The sequence below is a fragment of the Arabidopsis lyrata genome (genome assembly GCF_000004255.2).
Source record: "Arabidopsis lyrata subsp. lyrata unplaced genomic scaffold ARALYscaffold_6, whole genome shotgun sequence".
NCBI lineage: Eukaryota > Viridiplantae > Streptophyta > Magnoliopsida > Brassicales > Brassicaceae > Arabidopsis > Arabidopsis lyrata.
The window spans coordinates 2,882,280-2,907,849 of record NW_003302550.1 but is presented as its reverse complement, the minus strand read 5'-3'; the positions used below and the strand labels follow the sequence as shown (position 1 = coordinate 2,907,849).

General features: G+C 36.6%; 7 protein-coding genes across 12 annotated transcripts; 1 reads left to right on the top strand and 6 right to left on the bottom strand.

Annotated features, from left to right (window-relative positions):
* Window positions 1-527: 527 nt before the first annotated feature.
* On the bottom strand, window positions 528-2,267 carry LOC9307341 (probable pectinesterase 50). Its single transcript, XM_002871225.2, has 5 exons — window positions 1,972-2,267; window positions 1,556-1,834; window positions 1,268-1,471; window positions 934-1,172; window positions 528-816 (listed from the first exon to the last, which is right to left on the bottom strand). Exons 1-5 carry the CDS (start codon window positions 2,173-2,175, stop codon window positions 657-659), a joined length of 1,086 nt encoding a protein of 361 aa, XP_002871271.1. The 5' UTR covers window positions 2,176-2,267; the 3' UTR covers window positions 528-656.
* Window positions 2,268-3,038: 771 nt separating this feature from the next.
* Window positions 3,039-5,158, bottom strand: LOC9307340 (probable pectinesterase 49). The gene is made up of 5 exons (XM_021022346.1): window positions 4,863-5,158; window positions 4,263-4,541; window positions 3,971-4,174; window positions 3,636-3,874; window positions 3,039-3,368 (listed from the first exon to the last, which is right to left on the bottom strand). The coding sequence occupies exons 1-5, from the start codon at window positions 5,064-5,066 to the stop codon at window positions 3,209-3,211; spliced, it is 1,086 nt and encodes a 361-aa protein (XP_020878005.1). The 5' UTR covers window positions 5,067-5,158; the 3' UTR covers window positions 3,039-3,208.
* A 1,309-nt stretch (window positions 5,159-6,467) lies between these two features.
* On the bottom strand, window positions 6,468-8,273 carry LOC9307339 (pectinesterase PPME1). Its single transcript, XM_002871223.2, has 5 exons — window positions 7,981-8,273; window positions 7,583-7,858; window positions 7,285-7,491; window positions 6,950-7,188; window positions 6,468-6,860 (listed from the first exon to the last, which is right to left on the bottom strand). Exons 1-5 carry the CDS (start codon window positions 8,182-8,184, stop codon window positions 6,701-6,703), a joined length of 1,086 nt encoding a protein of 361 aa, XP_002871269.1. The 5' UTR covers window positions 8,185-8,273; the 3' UTR covers window positions 6,468-6,700.
* A 364-nt stretch (window positions 8,274-8,637) lies between these two features.
* On the bottom strand, window positions 8,638-13,475 carry LOC9309376. Of its 2 annotated transcripts, none has more exons than XM_021020455.1 (12): window positions 12,028-13,475; window positions 11,774-11,908; window positions 11,510-11,654; window positions 11,069-11,368; window positions 10,636-10,876; window positions 10,379-10,545; window positions 10,187-10,297; window positions 10,037-10,088; window positions 9,846-9,955; window positions 9,635-9,763; window positions 9,406-9,495; window positions 8,638-9,302 (listed from the first exon to the last, which is right to left on the bottom strand). In XM_021020455.1, exons 1-12 carry the CDS (start codon window positions 13,266-13,268, stop codon window positions 8,763-8,765), a joined length of 3,261 nt encoding a protein of 1,086 aa, XP_020876114.1. In that variant the 5' UTR covers window positions 13,269-13,475; the 3' UTR covers window positions 8,638-8,762. The 2 variants fall into 2 exon arrangements, with proteins under 2 accessions (XP_020876114.1, XP_020876115.1); XM_021020456.1 differs by having other exon boundaries at window positions 11,558-11,654.
* A 553-nt stretch (window positions 13,476-14,028) lies between these two features.
* On the top strand, window positions 14,029-18,147 carry LOC9307338 (respiratory burst oxidase homolog protein A). 2 transcript variants are annotated; one of them, XM_021020457.1, is made up of 12 exons: window positions 14,029-14,790; window positions 14,868-15,024; window positions 15,102-15,141; window positions 15,237-15,350; window positions 15,465-15,890; window positions 15,969-16,355; window positions 16,444-16,539; window positions 16,638-16,753; window positions 16,832-16,934; window positions 17,023-17,096; window positions 17,224-17,762; window positions 17,844-18,147. In XM_021020457.1, the coding sequence occupies exons 1-12, from the start codon at window positions 14,253-14,255 to the stop codon at window positions 17,951-17,953; spliced, it is 2,700 nt and encodes an 899-aa protein (XP_020876116.1). In that variant the 5' UTR covers window positions 14,029-14,252; the 3' UTR covers window positions 17,954-18,147. The 2 variants fall into 2 exon arrangements, with proteins under 2 accessions (XP_020876116.1, XP_002873307.2); XM_002873261.2 differs by having other exon boundaries at window positions 15,102-15,150.
* LOC9307337 lies at window positions 17,655-21,899 on the bottom strand. Of its 3 annotated transcripts, none has more exons than XR_002330928.1 (14): window positions 21,572-21,899; window positions 21,156-21,266; window positions 20,950-21,073; window positions 20,731-20,864; window positions 20,510-20,654; window positions 20,132-20,310; window positions 19,734-19,974; window positions 19,534-19,632; window positions 19,286-19,431; window positions 19,036-19,143; window positions 18,863-18,951; window positions 18,258-18,769; window positions 18,108-18,177; window positions 17,655-17,735 (listed from the first exon to the last, which is right to left on the bottom strand). XR_002330928.1 is itself a non-coding variant. In XM_021020458.1 (13 exons), the coding sequence occupies exons 1-12, from the start codon at window positions 21,638-21,640 to the stop codon at window positions 18,277-18,279; spliced, it is 1,938 nt and encodes a 645-aa protein (XP_020876117.1). In that variant the 5' UTR covers window positions 21,641-21,899; the 3' UTR covers window positions 17,954-18,151; window positions 18,258-18,276. The 3 variants fall into 3 exon arrangements, 1 of the variants encoding a protein (XP_020876117.1); XR_002330927.1 differs by having other exon boundaries at window positions 18,108-18,151; XM_021020458.1 differs by lacking the exon at window positions 17,655-17,735 and having other exon boundaries at window positions 17,954-18,151.
* A 79-nt stretch (window positions 21,900-21,978) lies between these two features.
* Window positions 21,979-23,771, bottom strand: LOC9309375 (inositol polyphosphate multikinase alpha). 2 transcript variants are annotated; one of them, XM_021020459.1, is made up of 2 exons: window positions 23,629-23,771; window positions 21,979-23,004 (listed from the first exon to the last, which is right to left on the bottom strand). In XM_021020459.1, the coding sequence occupies exon 2, from the start codon at window positions 22,978-22,980 to the stop codon at window positions 22,117-22,119; it is 864 nt and encodes a 287-aa protein (XP_020876118.1). In that variant the 5' UTR covers window positions 22,981-23,004; window positions 23,629-23,771; the 3' UTR covers window positions 21,979-22,116. The 2 variants fall into 2 exon arrangements, with proteins under 2 accessions (XP_020876118.1, XP_020876119.1); XM_021020460.1 differs by lacking the exon at window positions 23,629-23,771 and adding an exon at window positions 23,109-23,622.
* Window positions 23,772-25,570: the final 1,799 nt, after the last annotated feature.

The following is a 25,570-nucleotide window of genomic DNA, read 5'->3' as shown; positions in this document are numbered from 1 at the left end:
GCATATATATATATATATTTTTTTACGATTGGGTCTTTTAATTCAATAAATTTGTATGCATGCATCTCTCTATGTATTAAAATAAACTAATTAGCCGACAAAAATAAAGAAAGAAGAAGCTAATTCATCATAACCTAATGTATATACGAAAAATATTGGCAACTAGAACTATTAAAATGATGAAATCTAGAAAATGTGTGTGTTCTACTTCATTTTGGTTATAAAAATCAAAATTCTTGTAAAAACATGTCATGGATAGACATTGACTCTTTCTTTTTTTTGACATAGACATTGACTCTTTCTTTTTGTTTGTACTTCAAACATATCATGAACGTTTATCATAAGAAAAACAAAAACAAATCATGAACTCAATAGTGTGTGAACATAATTATGATATTTTACAAAAAATAAATCTTGTATATATACCGTATAGAAATTTCTAAATAAAGGAAAAACAAAAACACCACAAACTTCCGGGGTATATATTGAAATGAATGGATTGGAGATGCACTCACTATAGATTAATATATGTAAAAAAATATTGATCAATTCATATCTTAAGCAATACAAAAAAGAAAGAAAGTATAAGAAGATGGGAACATTTCATTTATAAATTAAAGAACAGTTACAACAAATATTTTGTCTTAAGAAAAATTTCAGTATTTAGGAGGGGGAAGTAGCCATGTGGAGCCCTTAATGTAACCAAGACTGAGGAAAGGCCTAACTTCGTTTTGGTCAATATCTTGTGTGTAAGGCACTCTCTTCTCTAAGTGTGACCCTGGTCCGAAACACTTGTATTCTCCATAGAAAACCGTCCTGTATTTATACAAAACACACAATATCCGATTCAGTTTATAATCAGATATATAATTAAGCAAATGTAGTTGGTTGAGTTATATGTATGTAAACGAGAGGGTACGAAATGTTACGTACTTATCATATCCGCGGTTGAGGTTCTCCCTCCAGCCAGATGGGTTGACCACGCTGGTCATCTCTGTGAAAGCATAGACGACTTTTGGGTGGCTCATCCAAGACCTGCCCAAATAGATTCCGGTTCCGGTTCCAGTGACTTTGCAATGCACGAACGTGTATCCGTTTTGTTCGTTTGCACTTTGTCTACCTTGTGCTGTGATCACTCTTAATCCATCTCCAACAGCGTGCAATTGCGTATTCTATCGAGTTTACAAACAAATAAATGTATTATTAATAAAACATGTTATATATGTATTTATTTATGTTAAAAGATGTCTACTAATTTTAAGGTTACCAAGTACAAGGAAGCTCCTCTTCCGAAGATAAAATCATAGGTCCCTTCGATGTAACAATCCTTGAAAAAGTGGTTGCCTTTGTCGTCACAGAGAGTATCTTGAAAACCATGGAATCTACAGCTGTAGAAAGCTGCCTTATCAGCGTTGATCCTCATAGCTAGAGCTTGTCCTTGTGAACCTGGTTTCGGCATTGGAGCAGTATTCTATAGAATAACAAAATCAAATTAGTAGCAATTAATATTTAATGTAATGTAGTAACGTAGATCGAATATATGTATTTCACAAACTTTAATGGTGAGGTGAGCTGCCAAGAAATACTCGGCCCAGACAATAAGAGTTGCACTCTCTACGGTTCCGTACTTAGCGGCTGTCCCATGGTAAGTCAAGACCGTTTCCGCACCAGGTTGACCTAGCAATGTAACGAATGGTCGAGCTATGTCGATCGTGACCTTCTCATTGTAGACACCAGGAGCCAACTTGATGATCACACGGTTCTTGTTTCCTGTTGGAATGCTCTTGATAGCTTCATTTATCGTCTTGAAATTAGCGCCTCCTTTTTGATTCACCTGCAATGAGATTTTCATTTTTCACTCGAGTTAACATATTTGTAACTATTCATATAAGCAAAAAATTTAACGGCGCCTAATTCGGTTAAATCGATATGAACCGAACCAAACCAAAATTAGATTATATAGTAACTTACGGTGATAATTTGTCGCGCTGCTTCAGCAGCTTCGAGGGCGGGGTCTAGCGTGCCCTTTCTCTGGGAATATGGTTTAACGTTGGCCTTGAACCATTGCGGGATTTGGGCTCTGGTTTCAGGAATCGGATCTGTATCGGTGGCTAGAACCAACGGCGAAGCAAAAACAACAAGGAATGCAACCACGGACATTGAAATGTAACCCATCTTCTTTTATTTATTTTACAAAATAAAAGAAAATAATAAAATGAAAAAAAAAAAAACTACGTGTTACTATTACTATCTTATTTACTTTAAAAATGGAAGAAATGAAGAAGCATTGAAGGGGTTTTTATACTTGTCTTGCTTGTTGATGTCTGACCGGACAGATCTTATTTTTACTATTCTCGTTTGTGGTTTATATTTCTTGAAGCATTTTTGAATATCTGATTTTGTTATAAATACAAATTAAGTAATTTTGAATGTAGTTAAATTTGTAAATTCATCTGTCACCATCTACGAAAAGGAAAATTTACAGTTGGCTAAGTCAACATGTTGAATATTGACTCCTCCAAAAAGAACTATGTTGTTAATTTGCTATATTTCTATTTATAAATTTACCTGAAAAGGACCTAAACCACAATTTATGTTTGAATGGAAATTTGCTAGACAGGTAGGAGTGATTAGTTCAGTGTTAACTAAACTGACACTTTCTAAATTTGGGTTTGCTTTACGTTAATGACAGTTCCTACATTTTTCCAAGTGATTTTCGATAGAACTTATATGTCTTTTCAAAAATTTGTGTTATTTCTACTGTGTGTATACCGGTAATGTCCATTATCAAGTTGATTAAAAGAAAAAAGATTACAAAATGTTCCACCAATGAAAAACAATCCTTAATTTTTGGCTGTATCATTTTCTCTTTCTAGTTTCTTTGCTTTAAATAAGTTGTTTCAACATTGTACAGGGAAATTCAGAAAATTGGTATAAAACTTAGCTTATTACCAAAATGTTTTTTTTTGTGAATCTACAATTATAACCAAAAACGTAATTTCACAACCAGTATGTTTTAACTCTTATCCGCTTCTCAGTTGTGAAAAGTTGAGTATTTTATTATAAAATGAAACCAAAATTACACAAGTCTCTACTCCTCCATCATATACAGGAAGAGAGGACTCTTCGAAAACAAAACGTACTATTGTACCAATATACATGTATTTTTAGTCAAAAGTATATAATTTTAGTAATGATTGGGTGTGATTTAGTAAGCGGGAGGAGGGAGAAGCCATTTGGAGCCTTTGATGTAGCCGAGGGTAAGGAATTGGTTAGCTTCTTTGTTGTCAATGTCTTGTGTGTGTGCCACTCTCTTCGCTTTGTGTGATCCTGGTCCCGTGCACATGTATTCTCCATAGAACACCGTCCTATCATTCATCATATCAAAAAAATTACTTATTAATGGTTAATTGATGGTTGGTTCGCACTGTCACAAATCACATTTTAAACTTATAAAAACTATTGCAATATCTCTGTGAGAAATTATGACTGTTTAACTCAATTAGAAATGATTGAATTATTGATCCTTATTGCTTATATACCTAGTGTTGGTTTCTTATCATTTTTGATTTGGGATTTCAACCACTGCAGATTTACATGCATGATCATATATAATGTGAAATTGATATCCTTACTTGTCATGCGCGCGCACTCTGTTCTCTTGCCATCCAGATGGGTTGACGACACTAGACATTTCAGTGTAGGAATAGACGACCTTAGGGTGGCTCATCCAAGCCCTACCCAAGTAGATCCCGGTTCCGACTCCAGTAACCTTGCAATGCACGAAAGAATACCCGTTTTGCTCGTTTGTACTCTGTCGATTGTGTGCTGCGATCACTCTTAATCCATCTCCAACAGCGTGCAATTGCGTAGTCTATGGATCAAATAAATAAAACATGACTTATCAGTCATGCTATATATGTGTGTGCGCGCTAAAAGAGATCGAAAAAATTAAAAGTATACATCGTACCAAGTACAAGGAAGCTCCTCTTCCAAAGATAAAATCATAGGTTCCTTCGATGTAACAATTCTTAAAGAAATGGTTGCCTCTATCGTCGCAAAGAGTGTCTTGAAAACCATAGAATCTGCAGTTGTAGAAGGCAGCCTTATCGCCGTTGATTCTCATAGCTAGAGCTTGTCCTTGTGTACCTGGTTTTGGCATCGGAGAAGTGTTCTATAGGAAACAGAAAATTTAATTAGGTCCAACTAATCCGTAACATAGTATGTATACTACTAACTGAGATTTAAATTTGTATACATACTATAATGTTTAGGTTGGCTGCCAAAAAATTTGTGGCCCAGACGATAAGCGTGGCACTCTCTACGGTGCCGTATTTAGCGGCCGTTCCGTCGTAAGTCAAGTTGGTTTCCGCACCAGGTTTGCCAAGCAATGTAACGAATGGTCGGCCTATGTCGATGGTAACTTTCTCATGGTATATACCAGGAGCCAACTTGATGATCACACGGTTCTTGTTTGCTAATGGAATGCTCTTGATTGCTGCGTTTATTGTCTTAAAATCGCCGCCTCCATTTTGATTTACCTGCATTGGAATAATTGATAGTATGCATTGATTTGGGTACAATTCGGTTAGAGTGATATGAACAAATTAAAACGGTAAAACCGTGCCAAAGAAAACGATACAAGAATCGATACTAAAAGAAAATAAATTGATTATGGTTTACTTTTTGTTTTAATCCGAACAAATCCAACTAAACTGAAAATTAAGTACAACGATTAAAATATATTTATGCAATTTTTATCAGGTTTCTTTGTCTCAAAAACTGAAAAATGCTCAAATACGAAATCTGGATTCAATACATAAATCAATCTTATAAGTATGATAAAATTGTGATTTACTTACGGTGATAACACGTCTCGATGCTTCAGCAGCTTCGAGGTCAGGGTCTAGCGTGCCCCGTCTCTGGGAAAAGGGTTTAACATTGGCCTTGAACCATTGCGAGATTAGGGCTCTGTCTGCTGGAATTGGGGTTATATCGTCGGCGAGAACCACCGGCGAGGCAAAAAATACAAGTAATGCAACTAGGGACAGAGAAATGTAACCCATCTTTTATTAATTTTTATTTTTTTAGTTTTTTTTTTTTAAATTAAAAAGAAAATAAAAGAAAATATATATATATAAATTTGGAAAAAAATTTGAAGAGATGAAGAAGCCTGAAGGGACTTTTTATATACTTGTAGTTGCCGGGATCATCGATGTCTGACCGGATAGATCTCCTTTTACTATTATTCTCGTTTGTGGTATTTTTACTTTTGACGTTATATTTGTGGTTTATATTCCTCGAAGCAGTCATTTCTCATGCACTTGGTGTGTGAATTGTGATTAATGTGGAAATCAAGTAGTGTGTCTTTTTTTTTTTTTATTAATCAGAGATCAGATCATCAGAGACTCGAATAAATGATCATATTAATCAAACATTTTCATATAATAGGAATTACATAATTACCGAAACTGCATCGTATAGGAAACCTAGAGCTTTCCTTATATTGTGTGCTCATGGAAAAGTACAAGTTTTTTTTTTTTTTTTTTTTTTTTTTTTTTTTTTTTTTGTGTGTGTGTGCTAAAAATGCTTCGTAGATTCACATAAAGAGTGGAACGTTACCAATTAGTCAACTACATATGCATGTCCATTATTTATGAATTTTTTTAAATCTTTTTTCTTATCTCATATCTGCTTAGATTGTACAAGACAGTACTGATCTGACTGACAATACTAGACAATAATAAAAAAAAAAAATTGGTTGTAACAGATGATGATATAGTAAGAGATGATATATAGTTCAGTTAGATTCTGATCGGTAAGAAATGGTGATACGTTAAATAAGATTTCTAAATTACATATTTGTAATAATTTTTTCTTTAAATATTGAAAAATATTAATTTAACATTTTAGTCAATTACACTTAATTATATAACAAATTAAAATAAAATACTCTTATCGGCTCTTTATCGCCTGGAAATGGTGGTGCAATACTAATTACAACTGTAAAAACTTTGTAGAATCAGCTTTTCTGTTTTGTTCAGCCAATTTTGGATGTCTTTTTCTTACTATCTCATTGAATAGTCACGTAAAAGATGGTATGCATCAACAGTTACACTCTATGAAGATAAACTGTGTCTAACTATTTAAAGATTCATTTAGGTACAATAAATTTATAATCAGTCTTATGATTAAATTGAGTTTTGGTACAAAATTCTCCCCCGATTACCTTGAAAGGATAATAATGTGATAATCACCATCGTGATTATAATGCTCTCCATATATTGACAATATTATGAACATGATATGCAAATTAAATTGATAATAGCATGTCATTGTCTTATAAATATATCAAACATAAGAACATGAGAAAAACAATTAAATTCTCGAGATAAAATATATCGGAGTCTCAATAATATGATATAATTACGTCATCAAAGGAATAGAAAAGGGGTTACTTAGACAAATTAATATATAAGAGTTACGAATTAACGGAGACAACATTTTATTATAATGAAATCAAAATTACACAAATCTCAACTCCTCCATAGTATTTAAAGAAGAGAGGACTTTTGGAAATTGAAAGAAATTAGCGACAAAAAAATATACACCGATACACATATTTCGGTGGAAAAGGTTGTAAGTAGTAGTTTTAATTTTAGTTTTACGTTTTAATTTTAATAGGTTAATATTAAAGAGTTTACAAAGCTGGTGGTGGGAGAAGCCACTTGGATCCTTGGATGTAGCCGAGGGAAAGGAAACGGTTAGCTTCTTTGTCGTCAATGTCTTGTGTGAATGGCACTCTCTTGGCTTTGTGTGATCCTGGTCCTGAACACTTGTACTCTCCGTAGAACACGGTCCTGTCATTTTTGATATAACCGGCATAAGGAACATGACCGATTGGGTGATATTCACAACATTTTTTATGTAATGTGAAATGTGGACTTACTTGTCATGTGCGGGAGTCTTGTTTTCTTGCCATCCGGTGGGGTTGACAACGCTGGTCATCTCGGTGTAGGCATAGACAACCTTAGGGTGACTCATCCATGCTCTTCCCAAATAGATTCCACCACCGGTTCCAGTCACCTTGCAGTGCACGAAAGAGTACCCGCTCTTCTCTTCTGCGCTCTTTCCTGCATGCGCTGCGATCACTCTAATACCATCTCCAACCACGTGCAATTGTGTTCCCTTTTGAATTCAAACATGTATATTGGAGATTTCAGATTTTTATGTATTCATAAAATATGTACGAGATAATGAGATATATAAATGTGGTTTACGTACCAAGTACATAGAGGTTCCACTTCCGAAGATGAAATCGAATGTTCCTTCGACGTAACAATCCTTGAAGAAATGGTTTCCGGTATCGTCACAGATTGTGTCTTGGAAACCGTAGAATTTGCAGTTGTAGAAAGCAGCAAAGTTTCCGGAGATTCTCATAGATAAGGCTTGTGCTCCCTTTGTTTTACCATCTGGCGCCGGTGCAGTATTCTACATATGAAAAAATCTAGAGAACTTAGCATTGGCCAAAAAAGAGAATGTATCATTGCCTCGTTGTCTAATATATAGTAGGATCACTTACCTTAACAACGATGTTAACGGCCATGAAATAGTCGGATAAGATAATGAGAGAGGCGCTATCAACTGTTCCATACTTGGCGGCGGTACCGTCGTAGGTGATAACAGGCATGGCACCGGGTTGTCCCATCAATGTAATGAAGGGTTTGTTCCTGTCGATAGTGACCTTCTCTCTGTACTCCCCAGGAGCCATCTTTATGATCACCCGCTTTGTGTTCCCTGCAGGAACGCTCTTTATTGCGTCCGTTAGTGTTTTGAATTCACCTCCCTTTGGATTCACCTGCAATAATTTTTACATATATATATATATATATATATATATATATATATATATATTCAAAGTTTTGTATCAAAATCTATTGTTACAAGGATGGGTTTGGGACAATAAAGTGTGAATCATACGTTGATGATACGTGGAGCAGCCTCAGCAGCAACGAGAGCTGGATCTAAGCCTTTACGTTGAGCCAATGGAGCGACGTTGGCCTTGAACCACTGCGCCACTTGGGGTTTGGCCTCTGGGATTGGTGTCACATCATCTGCGAACACCACCGGTGAAACAAAGACCACCAACAGGCCTAATAAAATGGACACATTTGTGTATCCCATTTATTTATTTTTTTATTTTGTTTTATTAAAAAATAAAAAAGATTTTTTTTTTTGTTTTATTTTTTTTTGTTTTATTTTTTTCTGGATGATTTGATGGAAAGATGGCCATGGGTATATATACTGTTTAAGAGACCTGAAAACTTTTGAGTTTCATTTTCGTTTTGCTATTATATTGTTTGTGGTGATCCATTTTTGTATCCCGCTATAATTTCTCTTTGAATATCCCTTATTTACTTTTTCAACTTTACATGTTTATAGACCGGAAACTTTTTTTAAGTTTTAAGTGTTTTACAAAGGAAAAAAAAAATTCTAACCACTCGAATATATCTAATTATATAACCTTTTAAGAAATAAATAATATATCTAATTATATAACCTTTTATCTAATAATTAGTCCCTCCTTCAATGTACAGCATTATTCGCTTGTTTTTTTGCACTAATTTCCGCTTTAGATTATCAAATGAATTCCTTTCATTTCTTATTATTATTTTTTTCAAAATTTTATTTTTATTGCAAACAATTCACTAGTTACATAGAAATACAGATACAAGGGTATATTCGTCATTTTGTCAAACGTTTCAGGAGCTGAGGGAGGAGGAGGATTCAACCTGGCTCCACAAGGCCTCAGCATAAGCCTTTTCCTCTTGCTTCACCTCTTCTGCAACAAACTCTACTCTTCCTTCAGCTTCATCTTCATCTTCATCTTCTTCTTCCACTTCTTCCTCAGCTTCTGATTCTCCACAGAAACTTCTAAGGCCTTCCCTAAACTCAGCCAAAGCTTCTCTCATAGCCAAACCTGTAGCTGGTCTATCACTCCATCCATATTTTGGAGCCGGTACAACAAACGGCAACACAATATCATCGATCTTAGACCGGTCACATGAATCCATTTCTTCATGAGGCGGAGGGAAAACGAAGACAATCCCGAGCTCATAGTTACATACACGAAGTTTTTTAACTGATCTGATGGCATTGTGGGACTCGTCCTGGTTGTTCCTGGAGGATCTGGAAATGGTCCGTCCCCAGGCAGCTGCACTGAAATTATGTGAGCCGCAGTAAACCCAACCAAACGAAGAAGATCGTGAACCTCTCGTGGAGGTAAAGAGTCTCCTAGCCACCTGTTCATCGTTTATAAAGACATTTTACTACAGTGTAAGAGTCAGGTTTTGCCAAGTCGTAGAATCTTTTATTGTCACAGACAGAGTTCTGCGTTGTTCTTACCTTGATATGCATCGGGTGTCCAACTCTATCTTGAGGATTAGGAACTGCATCGTGAAGCACATTATTATATCTCAACTTTTGCCAGGTTTTCTGCACAAGATAGTCAAAAAAAACAAAGTTTTGAGATTCATATTTTCCATTACATTATTGAATCAGTCCAAAGCAATCCTTACTGTTTCTTTCTGAACAAAAGCTTTGGGTATAATACAAGTGTAAAATAAGCAAATACCTCAGAGAAGCAAAGCAAACGTCTTGAAGACAAGACACCATGATGGCCATTCTTGACTCTTTCAATGGTAGGGAAGATGACTTTAATGGAAGGAGCTTCCCGTTCTTCCCTATTACTCCAGCATCCCCACTGATCAAGAACACAGAGCAAACGTTTCATGCACAAAACTTGTAGTAACAGTTTTTAAGGGTGCTTCGAAACAAAACGGTACCTCTGGATCAGATTCCTGGGAGTCAAAATGCTGTAACGCTTTTTTACCTGCAGCTGATGAAAAATCAGCTTGAAATCCTGAAGTTGCTGAGCCTCCAATCGAGGATGCACCTATTATAAGAAGAAAAAAACCAATAAACTTAATAACCTGATTAGGTGTTTGTTTACCATTATCATAGGCAATGCACTTACTGTAGACGAAATCAGATTCCAGAGATTCGGGCCACTTGTAACGGCCTAACACCTTTTGAGGAACCCAATACAGAAGACCACACAGTTAAAGACTGATATACTCTCGTACAATACAGAAGATTCATTTGTTTTATTAATAATCAAACTTACCTCTTGTAGCCTCCAAATGCCAGAACATCTCTGAACTGAAGCAATCAACGAGCACAATGCAACAACATGATTAGGTTGAATCAACTTTGACACATCTGAAATGGACACTCCCTGCAAAATTCTTGAGATCTTTAGATGTATCCATACTCCATTTATGCAAAGTATCTCATAAGAATATGAAGAGTACCATGCCTGTAATACATGCAGCATTAGTTGCACCTTCTCGTTGCTCCTACTAGAAGCAGCTCCAAGGACTTCATCCCGATACACATATCCCACAAATTTAAAGAACCCAATATCCCACAAAGGAGACACCCATTTTGCAATATCCCGTGGCAAAAAGCCTAGTTGGACAAAATCTGTCAAAAGGCAATTTAGACGAGTCACATAATGTTAATTCATGTCTGGAACATACAGCGATCTGTAATACATGAAATGTAACTACCTACCATCTCTTGAATCATCATCTGGGTTAGGAACAAGGACGCTCACAGCATTCGCGTCAGCAGGCACATTCGTATTTCTTCTCAAAACAAGTTCCAACATTCCGAGAGAATTTTCCCGGGCTCTGCGGATATATGAAGCCAGTCGTTTCAGTTGTAAGCCTGTGGAATCATTGGCAGAACGGAAAAGGTAACTGAGACCTACAACAGATGCTTCAACAGATCCCAGAAATTCTTCATTGAAATTCTGTGAAACAATAATCATAAGATTAGTCAAGAAAGGGATGTATTGACCAAAATTTCTAAGATACAGGACCCAATCAAACTTTCAATATTCTTTAAGAAAAAAACAACTAAGTGAACCAATAAAAAATGAGTTCAAGATATTGATACTAATCAGAGAAAGCATGCATAAAAGATGGAAGATGAAGCTACTTACGGTATTTGAGCAAACAGACTCTGTAAGATAAGATGGCTTATAAGAATGAATTCCAGGCACTGAAGCCACAAGGTGACATGCTGAGTGTTCAAAGTTGTACTTCGTGAACTCAATAATCCAATGGGCCTGACTTGGAACATCAGTCAAAAGTGATGCAGCAAATCCAGCCAGCTGAGCACAAAAATCTGTTTTTAAACCATGATTGGTTTCTCTTCGGCAATGGCCGAAAAGGGATAAAACATCAGGGTCTGCTCTTCGAGGAAAATCTTGCCACCAAACTGTGTTGGTCACGTCATTCCACTGGAATGATAAATCTCCATTAGAAATGAAATATGATAAAACTCTCTGAATATAGCTGAAACCTCATAATAGCCAATGTGATGCCTGAGACTCGTCTGTGATTCATAGTATATAGTATATTACTAAGGCCTAGACTCTTACCTGTCTTGCCACTAAGTTTGCAGATGTAATAATTACACGAATGCTTACTTCTCTTTGCAATATAAACAGCTTAGGGTGATGACAAGCAATGCCACGGTTCTTGCGGTCTTTACCAAATGCAATTTCCTCAGGAAATGGTGGAAACCTAAGACAAGATAAAAAATATTTAGAAAGGAAGTAATCAAGTTTCAAAAATAAACAGGAATATCACTAATTCACTATTCATCGTTCCCTTTAACAGAAATATGATCAAGTATTACGTACACCATAGTTACATTTGGGTAATTTGGCAAAGGAGCAGTAGATCTTGCATCAGGGCTTGAACTCCAACATCTCTCAGCATGGTGACATGCAATAGTCACAGGCAAGTGGCTAGGTATCTCACAACAGGTAAGAAACCTGCTAATACAACTTCGTCAGACTCTTGAACAAGCATGGAGAACAAATGAAGATAGAGTATCCATTTCTTCTGTTTAGACTAATAGGGAAAATATAAAAATAAACTCTTTTCAACCTACCATAAGATATCACTTGTCAATGTTGCAATAAAGATTTGTTGAATGCTTTCCACAGGGTGGAGAAGTTCTGGCAAGGAAACCACCCGTTGACTACCAGTTGAGTTTTGTTCAATATATTGAAGACGATTTAGATAAAAGTTCTTCCCAGGTGCTGGAGGTGCTGGGAGAGAACATAGATGACTTTTCTCTTTATCGATGCAACTAATATCGGGAATGTTTTCTTTTACCCCATCAAAAGGAAGCATAGTCCTAGTCTTGGCACTGACAGAAATACAAGCAGAACCGTCATATTCTATTTCACTAATCAAGTCAGAGACACCTAGTCTTCTATCTACATGTAAATTTGGGCTTGGCCGTTCAATACTCAACCTTAAACCAGACAAACCATGACCAATCTCATGATTTTTCTCCGCACTCTTAACTCCTCTATTATCGGCCACTATACTTACTTTCGAACTTAACATTTTGGATGTACAACAAGATAGACATTCCTTTCCAGAATCTGAGATAATAGATACCCTAAGGCAAGACATAGGATCATCACTGCTCAATATATGTCTACAATAGCTTACAAGAGAATTCACTCTCTCAGCAACACCAACAGCTTTACGTGGACAAACCCCAGAAACTGGAGAATTAATCTCGTTTTCCATCGGAGCAAAAACCCGTTTGCTTCTCTTCCCACTGGAAAAAGTTCCTCGAGAATGTCCTGACGAGACCGATATAATCGAAGTATCTCTTCCTTCAAAATCAATCTCTTGAACCCTAAACCCAACTCGACCATGATTATAACACAACCCTTCCTTCCCGCAAACAAACAATACCTCATCACCAATTGAAACCTCCTGAATCTTAGCTTTCCTAACCCTAACACGATTAACAAACACACCATTCAAAGAAACACTAAATTTCAAATTCCCCAAATCCTCAAAATCAACTAATCTTCTCCTAAACTCATCATAAACTTGACTAAAACTAACTGAAGGTAAGACAATCACGCCATCAAAAATATAAAGTTTGTGACTTTGGCTATCAAATAGAATCTGACAGTGCTTCCTACTGATAGAGCTATGATCAAAGACAAAATCACAAAACCCATTACTACTACTTCGACCAAACGTGTACGGCCGATCTGATTCAATGTGAAGTGAATCCACAGGCAAACCAGAAGACCCAGAAATCAATGGTGTACCAAAATTGTGAATACGAATCAAAACTTTCTCGCAGTGTCGCCTTTTCATATCTCAACAAAATCGAAATCGAAATCAAAATCTAACATATAAGATTAACGAAGAAACCCTTCAAAAATTAGAAAGAGAAAGCAAAACCCTTTTCCCCAAAACTGATTTTGGCTTTCTGGGATTGATTTTCCCTCCCAAATCGATGTGCTTTTGGAGGCTGTTTCGTTTTCTGTTTGGATGGCAGGATTAAATTATCCTTCGCTAGAATAGTATAACTTTCCCGCTTTTTAACACAGCTGTTAATAAGTACTATAATCTTCTATTTTTAAGGTCTTCATTTTAATATATAGTTTTCGAATGCCAATTATGATATTATTAAGATGTAATTACGTGATAATCTTCTGCGTAATTTTTTTTTCATTTTTAAAAAAGGTCAAAATCAATATATTTTTTTTTTTTTTTGCAAGTGGTTGGTGAATAGAAAATGCTATGTTTTATTAAGCAGGTGGGTTGAATAATTAATTTAAATGTATGATTGATATGGAAAGTTATATTTTAAATTAGATTTCGATGTTTTTTTTTGTTTGTCAACAGATATAGATTTCGATGTTTGATTAGATTAGATGTAACGTGAGCGAATACGACGACAAAGCTAATTAAAATTTGTAAAACCTGACCATAGAAATTAGTCTCATATTGGACGTGGTCCGATAATGCGCGGGAGATTTGACCACGAAGAAAGTACACTAACAACTCTTAAGAAAATTTCTAACCAACCCCAAAAATACAATAAACAAGATAAAGTCTCCTTTCATGCTACTTTGAATTTTTCTTCATTTGTTTAAGAAGATTCATAGGCTGGTTTTATACATTTTCAATTGTTTAAATTAATTTCTTAGTGTTAGTGTATGCTTTTGGTATTCCGGTGTGATTAATTTAACCATTTACATAAGTTCGTCTCTCTGGTTTTCAACATTTTCAAAATTTCTTCTTCTTCTTCTTCGTGCATCATTAGCTTCCCAAAAACATTTCTTAAACCAGAGGATGAAGAAAGATTTGATGAATCGAAGTGAGTTTCAAAAGTTAGGATTCGAAAACGTTAGATACTACACAGAGACGCCGTACGGAGGACAGTCGTCGGCGTCGACGAGCAGATATTACGGTGAAGATGAACCATACGTTGAGATCACGCTTGATATCCACGAAGATTCTGTCTCCGTGTACGGCATGAAGTCACCGGACCATCGAGGCGCCGGATCGATTTATGAGGATCAATCGCTTCTGAGACAAGGTCGTTCAGGGAGGAGTAACTCGGTATTGAAACGCTTGGCTTCTTCGGTTTCTACCGAACTGAAACGAGTTGCTTCTTCCGTTTCGTCGTCTTCGGCAAGAAAACCACCGCGGCCGCAGATAGCTAGGCTGCGCCGTTCGAAATCTAGAGCAGAGCAAGCTCTCAAAGGTCTCAAATTCATCACCAAGACTGATGGTGTCACTGGTTGGCCTGAAGTTGAGAAACGGTTTTATGTGATTACAATGACTACGAACGGATTATTACACCGATCTAAATTCGGTGAATGTATAGGTTAGCAGAAGCGACTAGCAGAGTGTTTCAATGTTTTCTGTTTTGAAATTTCAATGATTACATAAATTCTGTGGCAGGGATGAAATCGACGGAGTTTGCGTTGGCATTGTTCGATGCTTTAGCGAGGAGGGAGAACGTAAGCGGAGATTTAATAAACATGAATGAGCTTAAAGAGTTCTGGAAGCAGATCACTGATCAAGATTTTGACTCGAGGCTACGAACTTTCTTCGCAATGTAAATGTTTCTTTCGATTTCTTTATATATCCGATATGAACTTTTAGTTTCATATTGAAGTATGGTATGAAATTTAGGGTCGATAAGGATTCGGATGGGCGGTTGAATGAAGCAGAAGTAAGAGAGGTAGAATCTTGATTTTTATAGTGATTGGTATCAGAAATCTTGAAGCTCTTTGTGTCTTCATAAGTAATTTTTCTATTTGTGTACAGATTATAACTCTAAGTGCTTCTGCAAACGAGCTGGATAACATTCGGAGACAAGCTGAAGAATATGCTGCTTTGATTATGGAAGAACTAGATCCTTATCATTATGGGTACATCATGGTATGTTAAGTTTTGTGAATGAGGTTTGTTTTGATTAATCTTTTTTAGTTAGAAAAGTTTGGTTTGTGAGTGTTTTTTGATGTGTTTGGAGGCACTTGCTACAATGCCAAACAGATAGAGAATCTCGAGATACTTCTATTGCAAGCGCCGATGCCGGATGTGAGAGATGGGGAGAGTAAGAAGCTGAGCAAGATGCTAAGTCAGAATCTCATGGTTCCGCAGAGTAGGAATCTTGGGGCTCGTTTTTGCAGAGGGATGAAGTATTTTTTGTTCGATAATTGGAAGAGAGTGTGGGTGATGGCTCTATGGATAGGTGCTATGGCGGGGTTGTTCACGTGGAAGTTTATGGAGTATCGAAAAAGATCCGCTTACCAAGTTATGGGAGTTTGTGTTTGTATAGCTAAAGGAGCTGCAGAGACGCTTAAACTAAACATGGCTATGATTTTGTTACCAGTTTGTAGGAACACCATCACTTGGCTCCGGACCAAAACCAAGTTAAGTGCTATTGTTCCTTTCGATGACAGCCTCAATTTTCACAAGGTAATGTTTTAGCTTCCTGGAGAATAAAAAAGAAGTTTCCGATATATAGAAGAATGCTTATGATTGAATCTTACACAGGTCATAGCAATAGGAATCTCAATTGGAGTAGGAATCCATGCTACATCTCACTTAGCCTGTGATTTCCCCCGGCTGATAGCTGCAGATGAAGACGAGTATAAGCCAATGGAAATGTATTTTGGGCCACAGACAAAGAGATATTTGGACTTTGTGCAATCGGTAGAAGGAGTTACCGGGATTGGAATGGTTATACTAATGACCATAGCCTTTACATTGGCTACTACATGGTTCAGACGTAATAAGCTCAACCTTCCTGGACCACTGAAGAAAATAACAGGCTTCAATGCCTTTTGGTACTCTCACCACTTGTTTGTTATCGTCTACTCGCTTCTTGTCGTTCACGGATTCTACGTATACCTCATCATCAAGCCATGGTACAAGAAAACGGTTAGTAACTTATTAACCACTAGACCCAATACAAAGTTGTAACAGTTGCAATATGAACTCTGATTTTGTTTTTCATGTGATTTAATAGACATGGATGTATTTGATGGTACCGGTGGTTCTTTACTTGTTTGAAAGGCTGATTCGTGCATTCAGGTCAAGCGTTGAGGCTGTTTCAGTACTAAAGGTCAAATCTATAAACATTTCTATATTGAGAATTTGAGATATCCAAGAAAAGGAGGACTTTGTATATTCATCTCTATTACTACCTTACATCTTCGACAGGTTGCTGTGTTACCAGGGAATGTCTTGTCGCTTCACTTGTCAAGACCAACCAACTTCAGATACAAGAGCGGACAATACATGTATCTCAACTGTTCTGCAGTTTCTACATTAGAATGGTAAATAAGAAAAACTCTCATATTATCTGAAGACATTTGTATGGAAACAAAACTGAACATTGGTTTACATATAAATAGGCATCCATTCTCAATTACCTCAGCTCCAGGAGATGACTACCTTAGTGTACACATCAGGGTTTTAGGAGACTGGACTAAGGAATTAAGATCTTTATTCTCTGAGGTACTTTACTCCATTTTCACTCTAGACATAAACACAAGAGATTAATTGTGTCCAAATATGTAATTTATTGATTTCCTCTTAACCTAAGGTGTGTAAGCCACGCCCTCCTGATGAAAACAGACTGAACAGAGCCGACTCGAGGGACTGGGATAACATTCCTAAGTAAGTCTTATCAGTAACTAACTATTCTACAGTTATTCTCTAGCTATTTTAATTGCAAATCACTGAAGCACATATTTTAATTCTCTAACTTTGTCATTTTTGCTTTTAAATTGTGATCTCTCCTTAGCTTTCCAAGAATCCTAATCGACGGTCCATATGGAGCACCAGCACAAGACTACAAGAAGTTTGAAGTTCTTCTACTAGTGGGTCTAGGAATTGGTGCTACTCCAATGATCAGTATTGTGAAGGACATAATCAATCACTTGAAAGGTGTAGAAGAAGGCAGTAACCGAAGACAGTCACCGATCCACAATATGGTCACACCTCCTGTTTCTCCATCAAGAAAAAGTGAGACGTTCATAACCAAGAGAGCTTACTTCTACTGGGTCACAAGAGAGCAAGGGTCGTTTGACTGGTTCAAGAACGTGATGGACGAAGTGACCGAAACAGACCGAAACAAAGTGATTGAGCTGCATAATTACTGCACTAGCGTCTACGAGGAAGGAGACGCAAGGTCCGCACTAATCACGATGCTCCAGTCTCTGAACCATGCTAAGCACGGAGTGGACGTTGTGTCAGGAACACGTGTTATGTCCCATTTCGCTAGGCCAAACTGGAGAAGCGTTTTCAAAAGGATCGCTGTGAATCATCCCAAGACTAAAGTCGGTGAGTTTCTTACTAACAAACAATCAATCTCATTTTATTTACGCATATGCACATCATATGAATGTTTGGTAAAATTGGCAGGAGTGTTTTATTGCGGAGCAGCTGGATTAGTGAAAGAGTTAAGACACTTATCACTGGATTTCTCTCATAAGACCTCTACCAAGTTCACTTTCCATAAAGAGAATTTCTAAAAAAATTACGTTTGGATATATATAACAAGAGTATTTGATATAGTTGAAATTGTACATATATAGTGAGATTTGATATAGCTTTGGTTTTTGTATAAAAAAAGAAAGGAACACTAGATCATGTTTGTATTTTAAAACTCAAACTACAGAACATTACCTTTACTCCAAACTTCAAGTCTCCTCGAGATCCTTTCCTATACGCTGTCTCAGCTCAAAAACAAAAAAGCCTTAACACTCTTTTTAACATTCTCACTAGTCATTATCACCGAGTAAGTAAAAGAAAAGCAGAAGAAGAGCAGAATCTTACCCTGAGAGCGACTTAAAGCTCACTTTGGCTTTCTTTTCAGTCTCTGAAAGCTGGGTTTCATGAGCTGGCTTGATGAAACCTGAGTTGTCTGAAAAGGAATCAGAGGCTTCTTTTGAGTCAGGACACATACATCTGGTGAGATGGGACTATGTATGACTACACTTGGTGATCCAACTTTTCCTCTTATCTTCCTCGGAGCTTCAAGTCTTTCCAAAATCATCGAGGTTTTCATATCAGCCTGTTTGTTGTTACTCTGTATAGGAGATTGAACTTGGCGGATCGTAGTTATAACCGGAGAAGGAGACTTCATGAGAACCTCCTCAGTGACTACTAGTTGTTCCCATTCTTTAGTAATGGAAGCTGTTGCTTTGTCTTCTTCATCAATTATATGAACTTCCTTAAGCATTTCTGGATTTACTATGTCTGGAAATGTCTGTGCCGTCGGAACTACAGAATCTGAAAGTACTGAGCTCACTTCATATGTTGCGTCTTTCGTGTTGGAGTGTAATGAACTTCCAGAAACAAGAAAAGAAGTTAGAGATCTGTAGCATATTTTCAGGAATTCTAATAATGAAGAGAAGATAAGATGGGAGGAGAATAATCACCCAAATTGAAGACTTTCTTTCACAATGAGGTTCAGTTTCTGGTGGAAGTCCCTGTTGTGGATCAGAGGATTGTAATCCGTTGATTCAATCTGCTTAAATTTCAGAAAGAAATGACAAGTTAGAAGTCTAAATACTAAATATGAATATCATCAACATATTTAAATGAAATCGACCTCTAACAAAGCGCCTTTGACAGAAATCTCGATTTCTCTAGGAATAGAGGATTCGGCAAACTGACTGACATTGGAAATAGGAAGGACTTCCTCTGACCCTGCCAATCTCTGCAAACAGTTTTGTCTGTTAAAACTAAGAAACTTCCCAATTCAAGACATAACACAAACTTATCATATCATATGGAGAATACTATTCAGAAAGGCTAATGCTGTTTGATCAAGGAAGAGGGTCAGAGTACTGAATTCTTACCCTCAGAAGCATTGGACCCTTTTCAGACGGTTGAAGAACGTAATAACAATGAAATTCGACGGCTGTCATGGTGTTTATATTACAGTTTGAAGAACAAACCAAGCCTTGGTCCATTGAATATAGTGCACCACATAGTCCCTGAAAAACTGTATTTCTAGATGCTTAGGAAAAGTATGAGTCATTGGGTATTTTTATTGGCTACACCTGAGCTACTGAATGTGGTTTTTTTAGGGAAAAACACTGCTTACTCTGAGTGTTCAAATCTGGTTGGTCCATTTCTTCTGAAGAAGCTTCTGTTTCATGACAAGTTGAAGGGCTTACAATGTAAGGTGTCCCAAGTAGTAGGCCTACGTCAGAGTAGTATATATACTTGAATCAAGCTCTCTATTTTGGAGGCAAGAACCGAAGTCAAAAGAAGAGAGCGCTGTAGATTAGCTAAAACCCTTACCTTCACTGAGAGAAGTTAGATTAGTCCTCTCTATGACATGGAAATCAACTTGGGAAGAGATTGGATGAAGTTTCTGGAGGCTATGGATTGAAGGTAAAAACAAGACAGTTCTGTCGCCAATTTTCACGGAATTTTCAATCACATCATACTTTCCAAGTTCATGGTTGGTTATGGAGCATTTCAGATTCTCCATGGTGTTTTTCACAGAATCTAGTAATGGGAATCCATGGCACCTGCATGTCTGTAAACAGCAACACAGAGGATCAAAAACTGTAGATGGAAAAGTATTAGCTGAAGTAACTTATAAAACCTACATTATGACAGTATCCAATGCCTAACGATGCAAAAACTAATTATTGGGAGATAAGAGATTCAAATTTAGGGGTATGGCTCAGTACTCGACAAGGGCTAAATCCGTCAACAATCTGATTTGTGGCTGCGGTGAGATTGCAGAAGATTTTGTTCACTGAACCAACTATGTTACTTTTGAAGATAATCTGAGCCTGCAGTGATTCTCCAGTGTCATCCTTTAGCTCCTGAAGCCATCTCTTTTCAAGGCCATGAAGTGATTTTTCATCTGAATTCATAAACAGATCAGTTTCAGAACTATTCTTGTGTTATCTCGTGCTGGATTCAAAACCTCTTTACAGATAATAGATTCAAATGATTAAAGTCGCCTGGCAATCTTTTTTAAAGAGCCAGTCATCAAATTATGCGAAATTTAATTACTGTGTATGAAAAGAAAAATGAGAAACAGCCAGTTATTTGGAACCTACCAGGGATACAGGTTTGAAATGAACAATTGTCAAGATCCGATAAGCATCTGAGGAATCTATTAATCTTCTCCTGCGTATAGCTCACATAGCTTCCTTGCTTCTCAAACAAAAGAAACTCAACTGACACACATTTATCTGCTGCAGCCTGAAGCAAAAAGACTCAGAACTGAGGAAACAAGCTAAAGCACTAACTAATACAGTATTTGACACATTTGACTAACCATAAGAGTGTTTCTAGCTTCAGAATCCATATCTTCAGGGAAGCAAGAACTCAGCACAATAACTTTCCTCATAATGTCTCTACCTCCCCACGAGTACAAAGCTCGATCACACAGAACACTTGATAGCTTAAGATCTATGAAAAATTCAATATGATTAGAGATCATGAAATTAACCAGGAAGCTAAGAGGAAACAGATAGATAAAGAAAGGAAGAGAGACCTCTGCAAGATATGGCTCCCGATTCATCGATCTCAGGTACAAACGAATCCAAAGGCAAGCTGTTCATAGCGTGATGGAAGTCTCGAAGACAGAAGTTTCCAGTAGGAGTGTAGGCAAATTTCAACTGCTAGATCCGTAAAAAAACATGAAAACCATACACAAACCACTGAAAATAAAAGGAAACAATGATCGATGACGAGTATGACCTGATCGTTTCCAGAAATCCGATCTTTCGAGATATAACACAAACCGATCCGATCAGTGAGAGAATCTACCGGAGACGAAATTGCGTGTAAATTGCCGAGTTTCAGAAACGACTACAACAAAATTCGCAGCAACAATCAATATTCAATATTCATAAACGAAGAAGAAATTCGCAGCAACAATCAAAAATCCGAGATTCAGAATCGAGCAGCAACAATCAAAATCGAGATTCACAGCAACAATCAAATTCAAGCTTCGTGAAGACAAAATTCGCAGTAACAATCAAATCCGAGCTTCATCTAGACGAAATTCATAGCAACAATCTCAAATTCAAGCTTCGGTAACGAAATCAACAATCAAATTGGATCAACAGATAGATTCAAAAATTTCTAGAGACAATGGAAATAGAGAGAGAGACCTGCTTGAGATCTCCAATCAGCGAAGGCGAGATATTCCGCAGATCCAAGACGAAACATAGTAGCACCATTCTTAGTCAATCGTCGTGTTCTTCTTCTTCTTCTTCTTCAACGATGCGCGCGAGACTGGAATTTTGAAAAGGGAAACGCAGAGAGAGCAGAGTGATTTTAATAGAAAGACGATTTCATTTTAGTCCCTACACTTCTAGTAATATTTGGGATTTTTCACTGCAAAGTGCAAACAAACTCTTAATTATTTACGAAATTTACTAGTAGTCTGAATTATTTCCTCTTTTGGGTCTTAACTTTTATTTAAGCTGTAGTAGTAGACTAGTAGTATTTCTTCACAAATCACAATCAAAGACTCAAAGTAGAAACCAAATATGGAAACTTTTTTATATGCCTAGAATTGTAAAACTCTTGAGAAAAGAGTACGAATGTATTATGCTCTTTAGGTAATCAAGTAACATATATGAAGGAGACATAAGTTTATATCCAAAAATTGGAATCAGCCAAAACCATAACAAACAAACAAAAATAACTTAATCTAAGATTCTGCAGACTCATTTGGGCTCTGAAGAATATCACGAATGAAGTTTATGAAAGAACAGAGACCACCCAAGAAGTTATGGTCAATGACACCATTACCATCAAGAACATGAGCAAAATCCACCAGTTTGACTTGTGGTCGAGCATCATCATCATCATTTCCCTTTAAGATGGATTCGTTCTCATAGACCATTAGAATCGAACAAGAGTTGAAATGGTAGAGCGTTTGGTTCTCGAACCAGTTCTTGAGCTCCAGCAACTGTGTTAAGATCCCGTGGGAACTGCCATAAACACTTGAGGCAAAAGCAGAGTCAGGTTTTGACCCGATGTCCGAAAGTGAGTTAGATGATACAAACTTCCTCAGAGTCAATCTCGCTCCATCCACATTGAGCCCACGAAGAAGCTTCCTCTCGGGCTTCCAGAAACTCGATTCTTTGTGATCAAACACTTCAAAACCAGAGATCCTGAAACCCGCTGACACGGTTGTGGTACCCGTGTCTTTCTTTAAACATTTTTGGATGTATTCTTCAGAAGCTTCAGGATACCATGTCCTTGTACCCATCTTAACATCCATTACTGATGGTTTTGAGAAATCTGCAAGAAGATTTTCCAACACAATCATGGCTGCTCCATCAGAACCTTCAACTGCTTGTGTGCCGTGATACACCGGGAAATATCTACGGATGTGTTCTGGAACCTCTGTGTTTGATGAGAAAGATTCGTAGAACTTTACCTCGATTTCGCCACGAGAATCACCCTGAAGTGGCTTGAAGAACCGACCCTTGTCATCCACGAGGGGACCAGGCTTCCCGTCTTTAGCAATGTGTCCTGCAACCTGATGTTCAGGGGCCTTGAGCTGCATCTTGTATAAATTATGAAACTGAACCTGAAGAATGAGAAATTAGATAGATAGAATTCACTCCTAAAAACCAAAGAACACAAGCAGAAAACCAAAAATATGAATATGTCAAGAGATCTGCGGTTCAGTACTCAAAGAGACAGTAAAAGATCAGAATGAGTCCATCACAGCCAATAATAGCCAAAAAGATCCTGAGAAAGCCGCATTACTGAAACTATCAAGTTTAGACAAGAACAACTCTGCATCAATGAACCTGTTATATAACTCAACAACTTAGGAATAGCTATTGATCTGCGAATCTATCGCCTATTTTCACAACATTTTCACAAATTTGGCAACAATCAGAGCTAAATGAAAAAAAATCAAAATCAAAATCAAAACTTTTCTGGTTCATCGCCTTGAAGAACAAGAGAAAAGCAAGAAAATAGACAAACGCATAAAAAGGGAAAACAACAGCCTGAATAGTAAAATTTCCAAATCAAGCTATTCAATTGAAAAAAAAATCACGAAAAGTTGCTTTTTTCGTTTAAAAAGGCTAGAACTTTAGAAAAGTACGATCCCATTAATCAAACTCAACACAAAGAAACTTAGATGTAAATAAAAAACTAATGGAAGAACTTTAATGGTTAGAGATTCAAGTAAAAGATATACCCAAAAAAGCTAGTAGAACAAATCTTCAGGGAGAAACGATGGAGAAGACGATAAGAAGGTGTCCGATTCTTCACAAATGGAAAGCTTTGTTTTTGTTTTTTTCCTTTTCTTTTTGAGGCAACGAAGCAATCTAGCTGGACAATTATATACATAAAATAAATTAATTATTATTCTCTCTTTTATTTAATTTGTATTTAATAAAAGTTAGATGCAGACTGCAGGACACGGTTGGAGTTTATTATTTACGACATGCGTCATCTTTTAAAATTGAAACAAAAAAGCCAATGAACAATCATAATTGACAATGAAAAAAAATTAAAAATTATAGAAAAAAAGATCACATGCATTTTTTACATAAAATAAATTATTATTTTTTTACTAAAAACATTATTTATGAAAAATATTATTAAGTGTCTATGAATTCTGTTGTTAGGTTTGTATATATAAGTGTTTATCAAACTAAACTCCTTAGAAACGACTTATCAGTTCCACAAAAAAATATTGGGCACTTTCTCAGATTCCTACGGTTATGGGGACTTTTCCCACAGATTCTATTTTTGCAAACTTGGATCAATTATTTTGGAGAATACCATCGGAGTTTGATTCTATAGCTTTTCCTTGGATTATTTGGTATATTTGGAAAGCACAGAATGAAAAATTGTTTGAAAATGTGGATAACGATCCGTTAGAGGTTTTACGGTTAGCGGAAAGAGAGGCACAATTTTGGCACTCAGCTCAAGTGGAGCTTCATACTGAAACTCAAGCTTCAGTGGAATTTCCAAATCGGCCTCAAACGAGGGGGGTGTCCTTAGATTCGGATTTTACAGGATACCGTTATTTTGTGGATGGATCCTGGAAAGACAGCGACAAGTTTTCCGGGATAGGGTGGTTTTGTACACCATCAAACGGTGAGCCATCAACAATGAGAGCTGCCAACCTCCGTAGAAGCCTATCTCCGCTACATGCCGAATTCGAGGCCCTCCTTTGGGCGATGAAGTGTATGATTGGTGCAGATAATCAAGAGGTAGCATTCCTTACAGACTGTTCTGACCTGGTGAAGATGGTGTCTTCCCCAACCGAATGGCCGGCCTTCTTAGTGTATCTGGAGGAATTTCAGAGCGACAAGGAAGAGTTCTCTACCTTCTCTTTATCTTTAATTTCTCGTTGTGCAAATGCAAAAGCGGATAATCTGGCACAAAAAATTCGTACGGAACCGCTTCATATCACTTATGTAAACAACATTCCACAAGAATGGCTCTTTTGAGCACTATTTAATTACAGATGACAAAAAAAAAAAAAAAAAAAAAGTTCCACAAAAAAATAGGTATGTGCATAGTTTCATATACTTTATAACGTTTTGTGCATAATTCTCTTGGAAAGTTATTTAAAGATTAAGTCTTTGCTAAAGTTTTGTTAAAAAGTTATCTAGGAGAATATAGTTGTTTGGTGAAGTAATTTAGATTTTAATGTATAGTCGTTTGATGGATAGTTTACAATATAGATTTTAATATATACTTCCTCTGGTTCAAAATATATGAAGTTTTGTTTGAAATCACACATTTTAAGAAAATTTATTTTGCTTTCTTAAAACTATCATTTAATATTTGGTTTTAAAAATTCAACCAATTAGAGAAAAGACTGCAGAATACAAACAACCATAAAATATCAAATACATTTAAAACTGCATAGAAAGTTGCAAAACATCATATATTTTGAAACAAAATAAAAACTCTAAAACATCATATATTCTGAAACAGAGAGAGTATTTGTTTGGTAAAGTTAAAAAACTGATTTTGCAGAGATATTAGGTTGATTTAGTTTCACCGAGTTATATTATATAGATTTTCATGTATATTTTTTTAATAAAATTATTGGATAAATTTATTGAGAAAAGTAGTCTCATAGATTTGGTTTTGCCCTGTTATTTTGTAGATTTTAATGT